At 49.2% G+C, this 15,456-nt stretch overlaps 6 protein-coding genes across 6 annotated transcripts; 5 read left to right on the forward strand and 1 right to left on the reverse strand.

The window, feature by feature from the left end:
• Positions 1-476: 476 nt before the first annotated feature.
• On the forward strand, positions 477-2,294 carry samB (MYND-type zinc finger protein MUB1; the record flags this gene model as incomplete). The annotated part of the gene is made up of 1 exon (XM_001824011.3): positions 477-2,294. One exon carries the CDS (start codon positions 477-479, stop codon positions 2,292-2,294), a length of 1,818 nt encoding a protein of 605 aa, XP_001824063.1.
• Positions 2,295-3,067: 773 nt separating this feature from the next.
• AO090120000341 (putative oxidoreductase, 2OG-Fe(II) oxygenase family) lies at positions 3,068-4,444 on the reverse strand (the record flags this gene model as incomplete). Its single annotated transcript, XM_001824012.1, has 5 exons — positions 3,068-3,854; positions 3,907-3,923; positions 3,996-4,049; positions 4,113-4,172; positions 4,262-4,444. The coding sequence occupies 5 exons, from the start codon at positions 4,442-4,444 to the stop codon at positions 3,068-3,070; spliced, it is 1,101 nt and encodes a 366-aa protein (XP_001824064.1).
• Positions 4,445-5,264: 820 nt separating this feature from the next.
• Positions 5,265-5,902, forward strand: AO090120000342 (uncharacterized protein; the record flags this gene model as incomplete). The annotated part of the gene is made up of 3 exons (XM_023237704.1): positions 5,265-5,271; positions 5,348-5,716; positions 5,886-5,902. 3 exons carry the CDS (start codon positions 5,265-5,267, stop codon positions 5,900-5,902), a joined length of 393 nt encoding a protein of 130 aa, XP_023092506.1.
• Positions 5,903-6,036: 134 nt separating this feature from the next.
• Positions 6,037-7,937, forward strand: AO090120000343 (uncharacterized protein; the record flags this gene model as incomplete). The annotated part of the gene is made up of 6 exons (XM_001824014.3): positions 6,037-6,813; positions 6,867-6,953; positions 7,008-7,254; positions 7,313-7,544; positions 7,595-7,787; positions 7,848-7,937. The coding sequence occupies 6 exons, from the start codon at positions 6,037-6,039 to the stop codon at positions 7,935-7,937; spliced, it is 1,626 nt and encodes a 541-aa protein (XP_001824066.3).
• Positions 7,938-8,423: 486 nt separating this feature from the next.
• On the forward strand, positions 8,424-9,592 carry AO090120000344 (uncharacterized protein; the record flags this gene model as incomplete). Its single annotated transcript, XM_001824015.3, has 2 exons — positions 8,424-8,934; positions 9,003-9,592. The coding sequence occupies 2 exons, from the start codon at positions 8,424-8,426 to the stop codon at positions 9,590-9,592; spliced, it is 1,101 nt and encodes a 366-aa protein (XP_001824067.1).
• Positions 9,593-10,798: 1,206 nt separating this feature from the next.
• On the forward strand, positions 10,799-12,078 carry AO090120000346 (EBP2 family rRNA-processing protein; the record flags this gene model as incomplete). The annotated part of the gene is made up of 3 exons (XM_023237705.1): positions 10,799-10,954; positions 11,044-11,713; positions 11,786-12,078. The coding sequence occupies 3 exons, from the start codon at positions 10,799-10,801 to the stop codon at positions 12,076-12,078; spliced, it is 1,119 nt and encodes a 372-aa protein (XP_023092507.1).
• Positions 12,079-15,456: the final 3,378 nt, after the last annotated feature.

Genomic DNA, 15,456 nt, shown 5'->3' on the forward strand with positions numbered 1-15,456 from the left:
ATCGTTTGGGTTTTCCCGCCTATCCCTGTGGCTCCTTTTTGTACTGTACAGTTCTCTTCATCTTTGCGCTCATTGCGTTCGCATCTCCCGGTGGATCATCACCCATTAGGCCTGACGGACTTGGTGACCGAACGAGTCTTGGCTTGGATCAAATCTCCCTTTCAACCTCCTCATCCTTTCTGCAAACATCCTCCATCCCCAATCATCGACTTGGCCCCGAGGGTCCCCCCTAGACTATCGCAGATTTTCACGTTTAACCCTTCATGACCTGGGAATAAACAGTCCGAATCTCCTTTAGATTCTCTGCCAACTTCTCACTCCCCCCTCGAGTCACACCTTGAGCGAATTGGTTTTCCCATCTTACTTTAGGGGAGGAAAGCAGCCACCACGGATCGAATTCTCCATCGTCCTGACATCCCTCATCTGACGGAATTTCATCTACGAAACCTATCCCCTTTACGATCCTCTCGCCCATCATGCGGGAGGTCAACTTCAGCATCCCAAATGTCAACAAGGCTTCGGTGAACATCACAACTACCCTTTACGACCGCCGTGCCCTCGATTGCACATCAACACTGCCCCTCATAAATTCACTCAACCATCTCGCCTATCTGACCACTTCCTCCGCTCGAATTCGCGATATCCTCACGGTCGATGGCGGCATTGAACGGTTGGTCTGCATCCTCAAAGAGGGTCGCAGTAGAGATTTGATGGAAATGTGGAAGTGGAGCCTCGCCTTCCAGTGTGTGGTCAACATCGGGGTGCGGGGCTCAGAGAGCGTGAGGACGAGGGTAGTCGAAGCGGACATGGTGCCAGTGATTGCGACCATTCTTGACAATTACATCAAGGTGGTGGACAAGGCGCGGGCACGAGCGGATAGCGAAAACCAAAGACACTCATCACGGCATCACCCCAAGGCGGCTCCTGCCGCGGGCGATGTGACCGGACGCCCGTCCTTCCCAGACCAGTCATCCAACAGTGAGCAACGCACCTCTCGCCGCCAGGCACCTCCCCCGTCGATTGAAATCCCGGCATTCCTCCACCAAAACACAAATGCGCCCGACACAAACGCCATGGACGTCACCTCGTCGCCTCGTGCCCCCATGACATCGCCCCCGGAGAGAAGCACGTTCGGACAGGAGGCCCACATCCACAGATCGCACGATGGTCGCCATTTGCACACTGGCCATCGTCACAGGGCGATGCAGCCCCTGGCTACCGCCTTGCCACCCATGGACACCGCCGATGGCTTCGGTCTGCGTCCCGTGCGGGACACGGAAAGACTCCCCAGCATGTTGCCCACCTTACACAACGGGATTACATCGCAGCCTGATTCCCCGACGACCCCCAACGGCCCTGTGCAGCCTCGTAGCCATGCCCAGACGTCTGCCGCCAGACAGCGACCCACGTTGAGGCAGCAACAGTCGGCATCGGGAGATTCTGATGATGGGAATGGAGAAGGCTCCACCCTGGGCGACAACGCCGGCTCAGCAGAGACATCGGAGCCCATTGTTGGCCTCCAGAACGAAATGGAGATTGACGAAGTGAGCGACCGGCAAACTATGATAGACGGCGTTTCCAATTCCCATGATCTGACCGTGACCGATCCGTCCGAAAGCCAAGAAGCCGAGACGTTCAACATCAGTCATCGTTCCACGGTGGATGGCAGCATCATCAACAACGACACCACGCAGACCAACACGGCTCTGGGGCTATCTCCGACACAGGCCGCCAATAACGCTAACTCTCCCGCTCTCGTCCCGAGTCCATACACCCTGTACTTCCGCGACCGGTCTGCAGTCCCTCAGAATGTCCTGACGACAATGCCCCGTGATGAGGATGTCTTGATGTCTCTCCAATTGTTGGCCTACGTCTCGAAGTATTGCAACCTTCGGTCATATTTCCAACACTCTCACCTCGTGCCGAAGCTCAAAGTCGACCGTGAACTTCAGATGCTGGAAGAAGGAGCGTCGCCGATCGAACCGCCAGAGGAAGAGGAGGAGTACATGCTTCCTGACGATGTCAACATCTTCCCCTTGGTGGAAAAGTTTACGGTGCGTCATCACTCCAAAGACATGCAGTACTGGGCTTGCGTCGTCATGAGGAATCTCTGCCGCAAGGACGAGTCGAGAGGTGGCATTCGGCAATGCGCATACTACAAGTGCGGTAAATGGGAAGAGTTCCAGCGACAATTTGCCAAGTGTCGCCGTTGCCGCCGCACCAAGTACTGCAGCAAAGATTGTCAGAAAGCCGCGTGGGTGTATCATCGTCACTGGTGCCACACCACGCCATGATATGAACGGATGAACTTTGTCTAATATATCTAATGCATACCTGGCTTGCATAGCGTCATACCTGCCATCTTTTCTTTTTGTTTTCGAGATTCCACATCTACCCGTGCATGGCATTTCAGAACCTGGCGGCGTTTCTCTTCATCTCAAGATACCTTTTGTGTGTTGTCTATTCCTGCAATTCCCATATCTCAAACCTTGTTATTACACCCACTGTTCCATTAACGTTGGGCATGATGCCTGTTTACTGCTCATATGGATAACTTCTAGCGGTCATGAATCTGCACACGGTGTTTTCCCAAACACTGGGCCTTTCTGTCATTCATATTCCTGTTGCTCATTTTTCCCTCATCGTTTCCCATTGGTTATCTTGAAACAATCCATACTTCATCTCCTCGACGTCGGACGATTTTCCTTTTGTCAGTAGCTGTTTAGCATATTCCTTGGCCCAAACGGTCTTGTTGGGAGCATCTTCTTTTGGCCTTTTGTGTTATTGTCGATATTTCTCCATTGGCGAACCATTGGTCTTGGCTTCTAAATACCATAGTGAATGTTCTGCTTAACGGCCGTTTTGTCTACTCTGTTCATTGCGCTCAGTGCATCCATGTGCATAATATGTTTTGATTAATCTCCTTCTATGAATTGAATAGTCTCATGACTTGGTTATAGTTCAGTGTTGGGACCCCGTTCTTTTACTGCTTGATGTTGGATAACAAGGTGTATAACGCAAGCGGAATAGAATACAGCCCTGTGGTCTCGAAGCCACATTCCAGCTATCATTTATCGAACTTGTACGTTGCAGCCAAGCGTGCCTCTAAGTGTTCTTGAGCCGTCAGTGTTCGCTTGCCTGGTTCCAGACTCCCAGCTCCGCCGCCGAAGCCAACTTTCTCGTCCTGGACACCACTCTCCTTGCACTTCTGTCGATGGGCGGTTACTATATCACTAGGGACAGGAACCAGTTCTGTCTTATCCAGGGGGTGGCAAAAGAAGACGATACTGTAACGATCCTGCGGGTTGGGACTCTGTTGCTCAGATAGTGGGAAGACGACGCGGTGGACGGTTGATTTCAGTAGCCCATCTGTCCAGTAACTGAGCAAGTCGCCGATATTGACTAGGATAGGTGGGAAAGGGAAGGCAGCATCCCGGTCCTCCTCAGCAGTTTGCCCCGGTTGCACTGGGACGGGTGCCCAAGTTCCTTCTGGCGTCAGGATCTCCAGGCCTGGCTGGCCAGGACGCTGGAAGAGCAAGGTGACGCTGCCATAGTCGGAATGGGCGCCTGCACGAACGTCGGTACCGTGCTGGTAGGATGAGGTTGTCGGGGAGGCAATTGAAGGGTAATAGAGGTAACGCAGATTACAGCCTGTCGGGCCTTGGCTGGGGTCGTGACGAGCCGTGAAGAAGTCCTCCGGTATCTCGAGTCCAAGTGCTAGCAGCTTGAGGATCCTGTCGCAGGTTTTGTTACAGAGATCTGCGAAATGAGCTATTTCTGGCTCATGTGAAGTCAGGGATCGCGGCAGTGGGTGTTGAGCCTTTCCGTCTTTGAATTCCCCAAAGTTGAATGCCCTGGGTATGATCTTAGTTTGATTGTGGGTAATTATGGGGATTTCCTACTCACTCTTTGAAGTCACCTGTCTATGGGCACAGATAGTAAGTACAGTCACAGTCATCAGTCACAACTACGGCTGGAGACGAAGTCATAGTTACCCGTTGATGCTCTGGGTCCAGGGTCTCGACATGCATACCGGACCAGCCATAGTTCTAGGGCTGTCAGTTACTTTATTGCTTTATACACCCCCTCGTATAAAGGTTGTTTATACTCACATTGGGCTGGATCCGACAAGCCGCCTTTTCCTCCACGGGGGACTTAAAGAACTGCCTCGACTATCATCGCTGAGTCAGTTACGCCGATGTATAAACACATGGTTCTCAATGGGAGAGAGCCTGCGTGGTTGCGAAAATTTTGGTCGTACAAGATCAAAAGCCTTCTCAACATCACTGACAGTGAAGTCAGTTCCTTTGCTGCTCACGTAGAGGAAGCCATATTTCGCGGCTGCGTCCAGCATCGCCTTCCCCACGGCGGGGTCGTTCGGGTTCGAGATGTCCAAAATCGGGAGTTGAATGAGGGGCCCCACGGGTGTGTTGTCGCCTGCCATGATGAGACTTCGGTTGTACCACGGATATGTTAAATTGACATGGATTCTGCAATTATAATAGAAGAGGGAAAAGGGGAGGGGAGTACCGGAATATAAAGATAGAGACGGAGCTACGGTTATCTCTTATCAAAACTCGACGGTTGTCGGATCGGAGCGATGCGACAGGTCCTTTTGAGTGAAGATTAAGAAATAGGCAGTGAACTATCGGTCTTCTAGCAGGAAATAAAAAAAAAACCCTACTGAGCCAATAGTTGAGGGGTAGAGAACTGAGGTTACTGGTGTGTATAGTAGTTAAGACGTATATCGGTATATCCTTACGTGGTTGAAGTATATATTTCGTACAGTCGAAATACATAAATCTACCTATATCTCCTGGGCAATACTTGAAGACATAGGTCATGAAGCCAAATCGCGAAAAAAAGAGAAGTGCTAAAGGAATAGACATATACATTCGTACCGAAAACCGGATCAATTGGAAAGGATCTGAGGCAGTGAAGGACTTGGATATAATATAATATTCGACAGTTGGCTGACCGTGGAAGCACCGCCTTTGCAGCCAATGGAAGCAAATGATCATTTGGATTGATCGCCCAAAAACAACGAACTTCAACACCACCAACTGGACTCGTGCCACCCCTCCGTGTTTCCTCTCCCTTCTTCTCTCCCTCCTCTACGTTTCCATTCTCCTCCCTATACTGCTTTTTGTGGACTCCTTTCCCCTCTCCACTTCTCTTCTCCTCTCCGGTCACCCTCACCGGAATCTCCATGCCTGGTATCCGCTAAAGGTTCCTTGGTCCCTGACACAGCTCCAGCTCCAATTATGCCGAGTAAGCTCCTGCTGCAGCTCCCTCTGCCCTAACTGAGATGACGGTCGACTGACTGATAATTTCTTTCTCTCAAAAGTCCGCCCATTGGATGAATGGGCCGCTGCCCGCACGCAGTCTCTCCCACTCTCCGCCCTCAAAGGTGCCGTCGTCGGTATCGATGCGTCACATTACATTAAACAGCACCTCCTCCACCCTTCCACCCGTGAGCCTCTCTTGGTCGCTCTTGGCGGATTTCCGTTCGCTCTGAGGAACAATATCGAACGAGAGCTGCAGACCTTCAAGGACTCAGGCGTAACATGTGTTTTTGTCTTCGACGGTCTCGACTTTGGTACTAAGAACCAGCGACCCCACGTATCGCCGGAGTCAGTACGGGCATTTGAGCAAGCCTGGGACCTCTATGACCAACAACAGGCTGATCAAGTGGTGGACGCATTTAGTGGTGCAGGTAGGGACTGCCTGGACCCTTGAATCGAGGAGCGACTCGCTCCGCGCCGTCTGAAGCTGCACTGACAATGTCTGGGTATTCTAGGCACTCCTCGACCGGAATCACTCTATCGGTTCTTGCAGCGTATTCTTCATAATAATGGTATAGATTATATTGTCGCTCCTTATAGTGCTGCGGCTCAGGTGAGATGGCGGCCCGAGAAGATTTGCTGTACCCAATTTCTAAGCGCTTTCTGACAGCTAACTATTGAATAGCTCGCCTACCTCTCAAAAGGCTCCAATCCCCTAGTGGACGCAGTGTGCGGGCCATCGGAAGTCTTGATGTTCGACGTGGACAAGCTAATTACCCGGATTGACGCCGACCCAGCGCAGTTTTGCTGGATAACCAAACAGACATGCCAGGAGGAATTGGGTAGACTGTCTAATGAGCAGTTCCTGGACTTCTGTCTCCTCCTGGGATCTTTATTCCTACCGACATTCCCCATATTCGAGAACCCCGCCTTTCCTGGAAAGGGCGCTACCATTCGGGATGCTCTACCGATGTTCAACTCTGCTGGACGGAGCGCCCTCTCGCTGTGCGCCCAGTTCGAGGAAGATCGCCGTATGCAGGAGCTTCAATACACAGACCGTTACAAGCGTGCATTCATGACAGTGAAGCACCATGTGTTTATAGACGCGGAAGGACGGGTGGGCCCGATGGACCCAGAGAACACCTCTTCTGACATGCACGAGCTGATCGGCCAGCGTCTTCCCGAAGAACTCTACTTTTATCTCTCAAAAGGTGTCTTGGGCGCTGATGTGCCCAACTACCTGACGTCTGGCGAGGTCGTGGTGTCTCGGCCTTTGGGCGTGGAAGATACAGAAATCTATCGCCAGGTTGCCGGGACCACTCTTACTCCAATTAGAACCCAAGCGATATGCCTGCTTTCTAATTCCCTCCATAGATTCTACCAGACTAAAGTGATCCAAGTGCGTACTTGGTATGACGAGAGGTCCGATACATCAGTCAACCTCAAGTCTTTGCCTTCGGTCAAAGATACTATTCAGTCTTGGAAGATACGTATTGACCAGCTACCGGAGGGGTTGAAGAAACTGCAGGTTAGTCTGTTGATGACCGTTGAGTTTACAGCGCTCCGCTAACCGGAAACCAGCGATCGACTGGTCCGTTCAAGTTTGCCGTCCAAAGCTTGAAGGATTCAGAATTTGTGTCCAAGTCTCTGTCTGCCAGGGAGTCCCAGGTATGTCCCGTTTTGCTCGAAGCTATGCAAACACGGAACTCTGATTAGTGCCAGCCATTGTCGTCCCAAGAAGAGACTCTAGCCAACGTTTTCTGGAGATTCTTACAACTGCGTGGGTATATCGACGAGAAACACCAGCTCACCTCTTGGGGCCTTTGTCTGGAGCAAGCTCTATCGGTACTTGACCCAGCCGATAACCTTGAAGAGGCTACTTTCCTTGCTATTGAGATGGTACGCTTCGGTGTCCTCAATGCGAAGCAATGGTTTGCTCACGTATCGGGGGGCCCGATGAGAGGTTCTGGTAAGCTAAATGAGGCCTCCTTCTATATTCTTAGAGCCATAACTGATATGTCATTAAGATGAGGATAAGAACTTTAATATTCTCGTCTCTCGCGTGGCGTGTATCGCTAAACTACAGCATAAGAGCATTGGCTACTCTGGACCTTTGAGCCGGCAGCTACTCTGCTACCGATCATTGGTTTCAGAAGTCCGTGCCACATTAAGGAATCTGATTGAAGTCGTTTTGACTGGTCTTCTACTCAGTGGAGATGCTGATAGGGATCGGGATGACTGGACTGGATTGAGCGTCAAGTAAGCAGACCTTGCTGTAGGCAACGGATGACTGGCCTAACATGATGTAGATTGCCCTTTATCGACGATAATGACTGCGGCCTGGGTATTGCCGTCCGCACATACCTTGATGACTTGCCCCTGCAGTCCGACCCGACATCGCCAGAGGCACGGGCTGAAGTGAAGTCGAAGGGTAAGGAATGGTTCCAACACAGCGATAGCTTTACAGGTAATTTGGATTTGGCTTTCAAGCTTTGGGATGCGGTGAGTTTATCTTATTCCATTGACTTCTGGCGTGAACTCCGGACTAATTTCATCTTGCAGGTCTACAAAGGAACACAGCACGCAGGGAAAGAATTCAAGGACGGTAAACTATTTGGGGACGCAAACAGCTGGTTGGCTGAAAGGCGGTGATAATATTTACTGAGAATAAGAGGTGCAGAAGAATATGAACTACCGTAATTCAACATTTCTGAAGATCTACACGATCCTACAAGTTGTGGTGATATGGAATCGCCACCGCTTGATGGATGAGTTTACACTATCTATCCAACAAACCATGTAGTAGTAGAAAGGTGGTGAAACATACAATGATCAACTACAACTTAGTAGATTTATTTTTATTTTATTTTATAATGTTTCCTGAACACAATGGATGGGAGTTGAAGCTGGTACCCTTTGTCAGCTGATACCAAGTGTCCTCTTTCCGACCCGCTTTTGTCGATCCGCCGCGGAGCTCTTTGGCTCTTTGGCTCTTTGGCTCTCCGCGCCGATGCTCCATTTATCAGTCAACTTTCATTGCTCCGGAAATTGATCATTTGCAGTCAAGGCGCAATTGTTTCAACCTCTGTTCCCGAACGATAACGCTTGTCTCCACGTTTTATCTTCCCAATTGTCATCATGGCTCGTCTGAGCTACCTGCTCGTGAGCTGCCTTAGCGTCGTGAGCGCTGCTTCCGCAGTCGTCGATCTAGTCCCCAAGAACTTCGACAATGTCGTGCTCAAGTCCGGCAAGCCCGCCCTCGTTGAATTCTTCGCCCCCTGGTGCGGTCACTGCAAGAACCTGGCGCCTGTGTACGAGGAGCTTGGACAAGCTTTCGCTCACGCCGAAGACAAAGTTACCATCGGCAAGGTTGATGCTGACGAGCACCGCGATCTCGGCAAGAAGTTCGGTATCCAGGGATTCCCTACTTTGAAATGGTTCGATGGCAAGAGTGACAAGCCTGTGGACTACAATGGCGGTCGTGATCTGGAGAGTCTGTCTAGCTTCGTGTCGGAAAAGACGGGCATCAAGCCTCGTGGCCCCAAGCAGGAGCCCAGCGAGGTTGAGATGCTGACTGATTCCTCTTTCAAGACTACTATCGGAGGTGACAAGGATGTTCTGGTTGCTTTCACCGCCCCTTGGTGTGGACGTGAGTTTGTCCTTTCCTTATCCTGGACTATTTATTGGATTTGTCACGGGGTGCTAATTGGCCACCAGACTGCAAGAACCTCGCCCCTACCTGGGAGTCCCTCGCTAAGGACTTCGTCCTCGAGCCCAACGTTGTGATCGCCAAGGTTGATGCTGAAGCTGAGAACGCCAAAGCCACTGCCCGGGAGCAGGGTGTCACCGGATACCCGACCATCAAATTCTTCCCCAAGGGCTCCAAGGAGGGTATTGCCTACTCTGGCGCTCGCTCCGAGGAGGCCTTCGTTGAGTTCGTGAACGAGAAGGCTGGCACTCACCGCGCCGTCGGAGGCGGTCTCGATGACAGAGCTGGCACCATTGCCTCCCTCGACGAGCTGGTCGCCAAGTACACCTCCTCCCAGAACGTTGAGGAGCTCCTCGGTGAGGTGAAGAAGGCTGCCAAGGGCCTGCAGGACAAGTACGCCCAGTACTATGTTAAGGTTGCCGAGAAGCTCAGCCAGAACAAGGAGTATGCCGACAAGGAATTCGCTCGTGTGAAGAAGATCATCGCCAAGGGCGGTTCGGCACCGGAGAAGGTCGACGACCTCATCTCCCGTAGCAATGTTCTGCGCCAGTTCCTGAGTCAGGAGAAGGCCGATATGGACATGAAGGATGAGCTGTAAATGTACAACCTCGTATATGACGTGATGGGGATACACCCGGAGAGCTAGCTATATGTGATATGAACGTGCTCTTGGTTATAGAAATTTTGGAATAAGTCCGTCTCTGTAGAACTTCTCTAGAGACAATGAATGAAAACGAAACATTTACACCACGTCATGAAATACACCGCATCAATGAAAAATAACCAGATAACATTCTCAGGGTATCGTATGCAATCGTCTAAGAACACGAAGAACAAGGCCCTGCAAAGACGCAAACCTCTAATCAAGACGAGAAAACGTAATAAATGCTCAAAGAACCAAACTCCCCATAGAATCAAGACCAAAGCCCCAGTCTAACCCCATCACGCCATCCACCTTCGCAATCCCGATTACTTGGTCGGACTCCCCGGTCCTGTCGGTGTACTCGGATCCCCAACAGTTGTTAACGAAGCCTCCAACTCATCAAGCCGCCTTGCCATATCATCCACTACCGCTGTTCGTCAGTCACCTGAACTAACATGTTCTCTTTGGGGGTAAATAGGACAAGACCTACGTTTCCCGAACATCTCCCGCGACACATTATCGAATTTATGCTGTAATTGATCGAGGAGGTCATCCACAGCTTGTGCGAGCTGGCCCTGTGCATCGGTAGCCTGGTTGTAGTTTAGTACACATATTGACCGGTAAGATGAGGAGGGGTGAGGGGACGCACCTGTTCGCCAGTGGGGGGAGTAACAGCCTCGGAGGTAGAGACAGATTTATTGTCGTCTTCCGTCATTTTGAGCCGACAAACGAATGATAAGAAAACAAATAAAATGATAATCAAGATTACGTCACAAAGGAAAAAAAAAAACAAAAGAGAGACGTCAAATACGATCCCAATCAGACCCTGGGCACCAGTATGTATACAGCCAGGAGGCGCAAGTCATCACGGTAAGATGCGCGCATACATACTTACCACATACCATACAAAACCCAGGATCAACTATTCTCCATCCCCGATAAATAGCCCGTCTAATCCTGACATAGCCTAGTGCATCCTTATCAACGGCTCTAACCGGATCAGGTCTAGTTCATATCCCAAAAAAATTCCCGTGGTTGCTACTTTGATCGTCTGGCTCCGACAAGTTCTGGTTTTCGAGTGTTAGGATACCCTTCTTTTTTTGTCTCTTTTCTCTCTTTTACGTTTCTATATTACGGAACTTTAGGTTCGTCCCAGCGAAAATGCCTAAGCGGAGTAAATTGCTTCAGGCCCTGGATGACCACCGCGGTCGCGATTATGAGGCTGAGAAGCAGAAGAAGCTAGTTAAGGCGGCGGAGAAGAGGAAGGCTGCTAAGAAGGCTGCTGCTGGGGAGGATGGTGTTCAGGTCAAGGATAAGGTGGGTTTATTCTTCTTCTTGGTTCTTGTCTGTTGGTTATATATATTGTTCTCGATTGGCAATTGGTATTAACTGGTTTTGCGATCCAGGCCGAAGACCTGAAGTCTAAGAAGCGCGAAGCTGAGGAAGAGGTCGAGGAGGAAGGATCAAGCGACGAGGAGGAGGAAGAGGAAAAGGAAGAGACCTCCGATAAGGAAGAAGAAGAAGATGACAATGACGAGGAGGAAGAGGAGGAAGAGGAAGAAGAGGAAGAAGACATCCCGCTCTCTGATCTCTCGGACGACGAAAGAGAAGACGTCGTACCACACCAACGTCTCACGATCAACAACTCCGCCGCCATCAACGCCTCCCTCAAGCGCATCTCCTTCATCACACCTAAGACCCCATTCTCCGAGCACAACTCGCTAGTCTCGCAAGAGCCGATCGACGTCCCCGACCCCAACGACGACTTGGCTCGCGAGCTGGCTTTCTACAAGGTTTGCCAGGCGGCTGCGTCAACGGCTCGTGGACTACTCAAGAAGGAGGGTATCCCGTTCACTCGGCCTGGAGATTACTTTGCTGAGATGGTTAAGACGGATGAGCACATGGGCAAGATCAAGAAGAAGCTGTATGATGAGGCGGCGGGCAAGAAGGCAGCTGCGGAGGCTCGCAAGCAGCGTGATCTGAAGAAGTTCGGAAAGCAGGTCCAGGTTGCGAAGTTGCAGCAGCGTGCGAAGGAGAAGCGTGAGACTTTGGAGAAGATCAATGATCTGAAGAAGAGTATGTTTGGTCCCCCGACCTTGTGATACTGGCTTCCATGCAATGAGTTTGCTGACAGAATTGTTTGAACAGAGCGCAAGGCCAACCCCTCCGGCCCTACAGATAATGACAACGATATGTTCGACATCGCCATCGATAACTCCGAGTCCAAGGGCCGCAAGCGTGGCCGTGAGGATGGTGGCGGTCCCAACCTGAAGCGTCAGAAGAAGAACGAGAAGTACGGCTTCGGCGGCAAGAAGCGCCACGCCAAGAGCGGTGATGCTATGTCTAGCGGAGACCTGCGCAGTTTCTCAGTGAAGAAGATGAAGGGAGGTGCTAAGAGGCCGGGCAAGAGCAAGAGAGCTGCCGCCAAGGGACGGATGTGATTGACTTCCTTGTTCTTATTCTTATTTTTGCTTGTATGGGATGTAAAAGCTGGCTTTATGGGGTTTCAAAAAGAATACTGTCGATTATCTCCTAGACTTCGGATCCAGGACTGTGGAATTATACCGCGGTTTCGGGTCTGCTTTATGTGTATATTGAAATAATATGGATGACCTTGTCCACAGCCTGCCTTTTTGTCCTGCTACATTCGGAGAACTTAGGGTTCCGAGTATTTGTTACCATAAGAGATAACGTAATCCACGGGCGAGCGGCCATCCCGGGCGAGCGGCCACGTCAACCAATTTCAACCACGCTTGAAGAATCTATATATTTCAACCACCAACTATGCCACCAAAAGCAGCCAGAAAGCTAAAAGATTCTATTGAACAAGAAGGTAGAATTCTACTAGCAATTTCAGCTATTAAAAAACAAGAAATTCGCACTATAGCTGAAGCAGCACGTATCTATAATATTCCACGTACTACCCTTCGGAGACGCCTGAATGGCCATACTTTTCGAGCCGAAACGCGCGCCAATGGCCATAAATTAACTCAAAATGAGGAGAATTCGCTGGTACACTGGATTCTATCGCTAGATCAGCGTGGAGCACCTCCTCGACCTGCTCATGTACGAGAAATGGCCAATATCTTACTTTTAAAGCGTGGTTTTAGTGATACTCCTACTACTGTTGGTGAAAACTGGGTATATACTTTTATTAAACGCCGTGAGGAGTTAAAAACTCAATTTTCTCGCCGCTATAACTATCAGCGCGCTAAATACGAGGATCCTAAGCTTTTACATAAGTGGTTTGAGCGCGTACAAATCACTATAATGCAGTATAGCATTCAACCGGACGATATCTACAACTTTGATGAAACTGGCTTTGCAATGGGCTTGATATCTACTACTAAAGTAGTTACTCGAGCTGAGTTAGCTGATAGACCTTTTCTTCTACAGCCAGGGAACCGGGAATGGGTCACTTCTATTAAGTATATTAGCTCTAGGGGGCCTCTTCCACCTTGCCTTATCTTCAAAGGCAAAGTCCATATTGAGGGCTGGTACGAGATGGGTCTACCATCAGACTGGCGTATAGAAACGAGTGCAAATGGCTGGACTACCGATGAGATAGGTCTACGTTGGCTGCAGCAGCTATTTATACCTTTTACTGCTGGCCGTACGGTTGGTCGATATCGGCTTTTAATACTCGATGGTCACGGTAGTCATTTAACACCTCAGTTCGACGATATATGCAGTCAAAACAATATTATACCACTCTGTATACCTGCGCACTCATCTCACCTACTTCAGCCGCTTGATATAGGCTGCTTTGGCCCCCTAAAACGCGCGTACGGACAGCTGGTTGAGAATAAGATGAGATTAGACTTCAACCACATCAATAAACTTGACTTTCTTGAAGCCTTTCCTCAGGCGAGAGCTCAGATATATACTACTAGTAATATCTGCAGCGGTTTCTCAGCTACTGGTCTTATTCCTTTCAATCCTAAGCGTGTATTATCTCAGCTAAATATTCAGCTAGAAGCAACACCTCCAGGTAGTAGACCTAGTAGTAGGTCTACTAATTCAGTGCCTAAAACGCCTCATAATCTAAAGCAACTACAAAAACAGGAAACTACACTGAAGAAGCTGCTTAGAGCTCGTACAAAGAGCCCTGATTCGCCTACTAAGATTGTGATAAAGCAGCTTTTCAAAGGCTATGAACGAGCTTTAAATAAAGCTACTATTACAAAGCAGGAAGCCAGAGAACTACGCGCCGCGCATGAAAGAATACTTAAAAAGAAAAAGCGCTCTACTAGACAGCTGCCTATAGAATCAGGCGCTTCAGTTCAGGAAGCTCAGGAGCTTATACAAGGCAGAAATTCTACTATAGAGCCTATAACTACTGCCTCAGTAGATATAGGCGCTCCGGTAGAAAGCCAGCGTATACGTGCTCCACCAAGGTGTTCTGGCTGTAATATACTAGAACATAAAATTACTCAGTATCCTAATTGTCAGACTATTTAAATTTTTTATAGAAATGCACATTTTTCGGTGTTTTGAATAGCTTCATTTCTAGGAGGTGCGTAGAGTTCTGGTGTGGTGGCCGCTCGCCCGGGATGGCCGCTCGCCCGTGGATTACGTTATGCTAACATTGCTGACAAAGAAATGCCATACAAACACCTCCGACGGCCCTAGAATTATAGTGATGGCTTAGAATACATAATAAGCCTACCACCAACTCTCCAATAACACTAAAATTACAGTAAGAGGCTCTATCAAGTCAACCACACCCGATGATGCTCGTTCTTAAAAAGAGTCTCTATTGGTTATGGGCTTACTGGTCCTCGTCAGGCATATTCAGGCACGTCTACTATAGAATAACCATGTAAGTTGACACTGTATGTTGTTATCAAGATAAGTGTCTAACTGCGCTGGACGATGGCAAATGTCCCACTCGAGGTTTGGTATACTTACACTAGGTATGTAGCTGAGAGTGGTTTACTGTCAATATACCATTGGAGGTAATGTGTTCATCTTTATTTGTATGTTCCAAAGCACTCAGTTCAAGATAATAAGCATGTCTACGCTCTCTACTGATAGTATAAAGTATGTACTCTAACTTGAACTTTATGACTTTGAATTGTATCGGAATACTTCAATTAACTTGCCTGACCTTCTCATAGTCGCCCTTGGGAGTTCCAGTCTACTGTTCTGGGGCTCGATCTCCTTTGATATTTCTTCCTGCCTATAGCACTAACTAACATGTGCCTATCTGGTATGTATTATTGTTTATCAAATAACCCTCCTGATAGATATCAAAGTATAGCAACAGCTACGCAGACACAACAATGAAAACTGTCTCACTTGGATGCCGACCCGGGACTTCATAATATGAGTAAAAGGACCGATTTCGACATGCATCGGTGATGGCGGCAAAGGGACAGTCAATAGATCCAATGTGCCTTCGGATATTAAACATCTCGCTCGCGATGTACTGGCATACCATCTCTATCACAAACATAAAGTTCGACAGAGCCCCTTGTATCCTATCACCACCGACTAGTAGAAGGTTCATATCATCTATTAGGCAGTTCCATGATTCACTCCACCCGGACTCTATGACAAGGGACAAAAAGACGATTGTTGTTCGTCCGAAGAAAGAAATCAGGTTCTTTTCGGGGACATCGATTAGATCCCCACGGCTTTGTCGCTTGAACTTCCTCCACGTCAGGCGTGGAGTGATTTGGTCGTGGTGTAGTTGTCCATTACGGTGCTATCATACTATCCAAGACATCATGTACGACTTGCCGGGTGTCACCGTTTGTCTACTTATCCTGAGCACCACGTAAAGGTGCAAGTCTCGTCCAGGTGTTGTAGTAGTA

This window comes from Aspergillus oryzae, chromosome 5 (assembly GCF_000184455.2).
Source record: "Aspergillus oryzae RIB40 DNA, chromosome 5".
Classification (NCBI taxonomy): Eukaryota; Fungi; Ascomycota; class Eurotiomycetes; order Eurotiales; family Aspergillaceae; genus Aspergillus; species Aspergillus oryzae.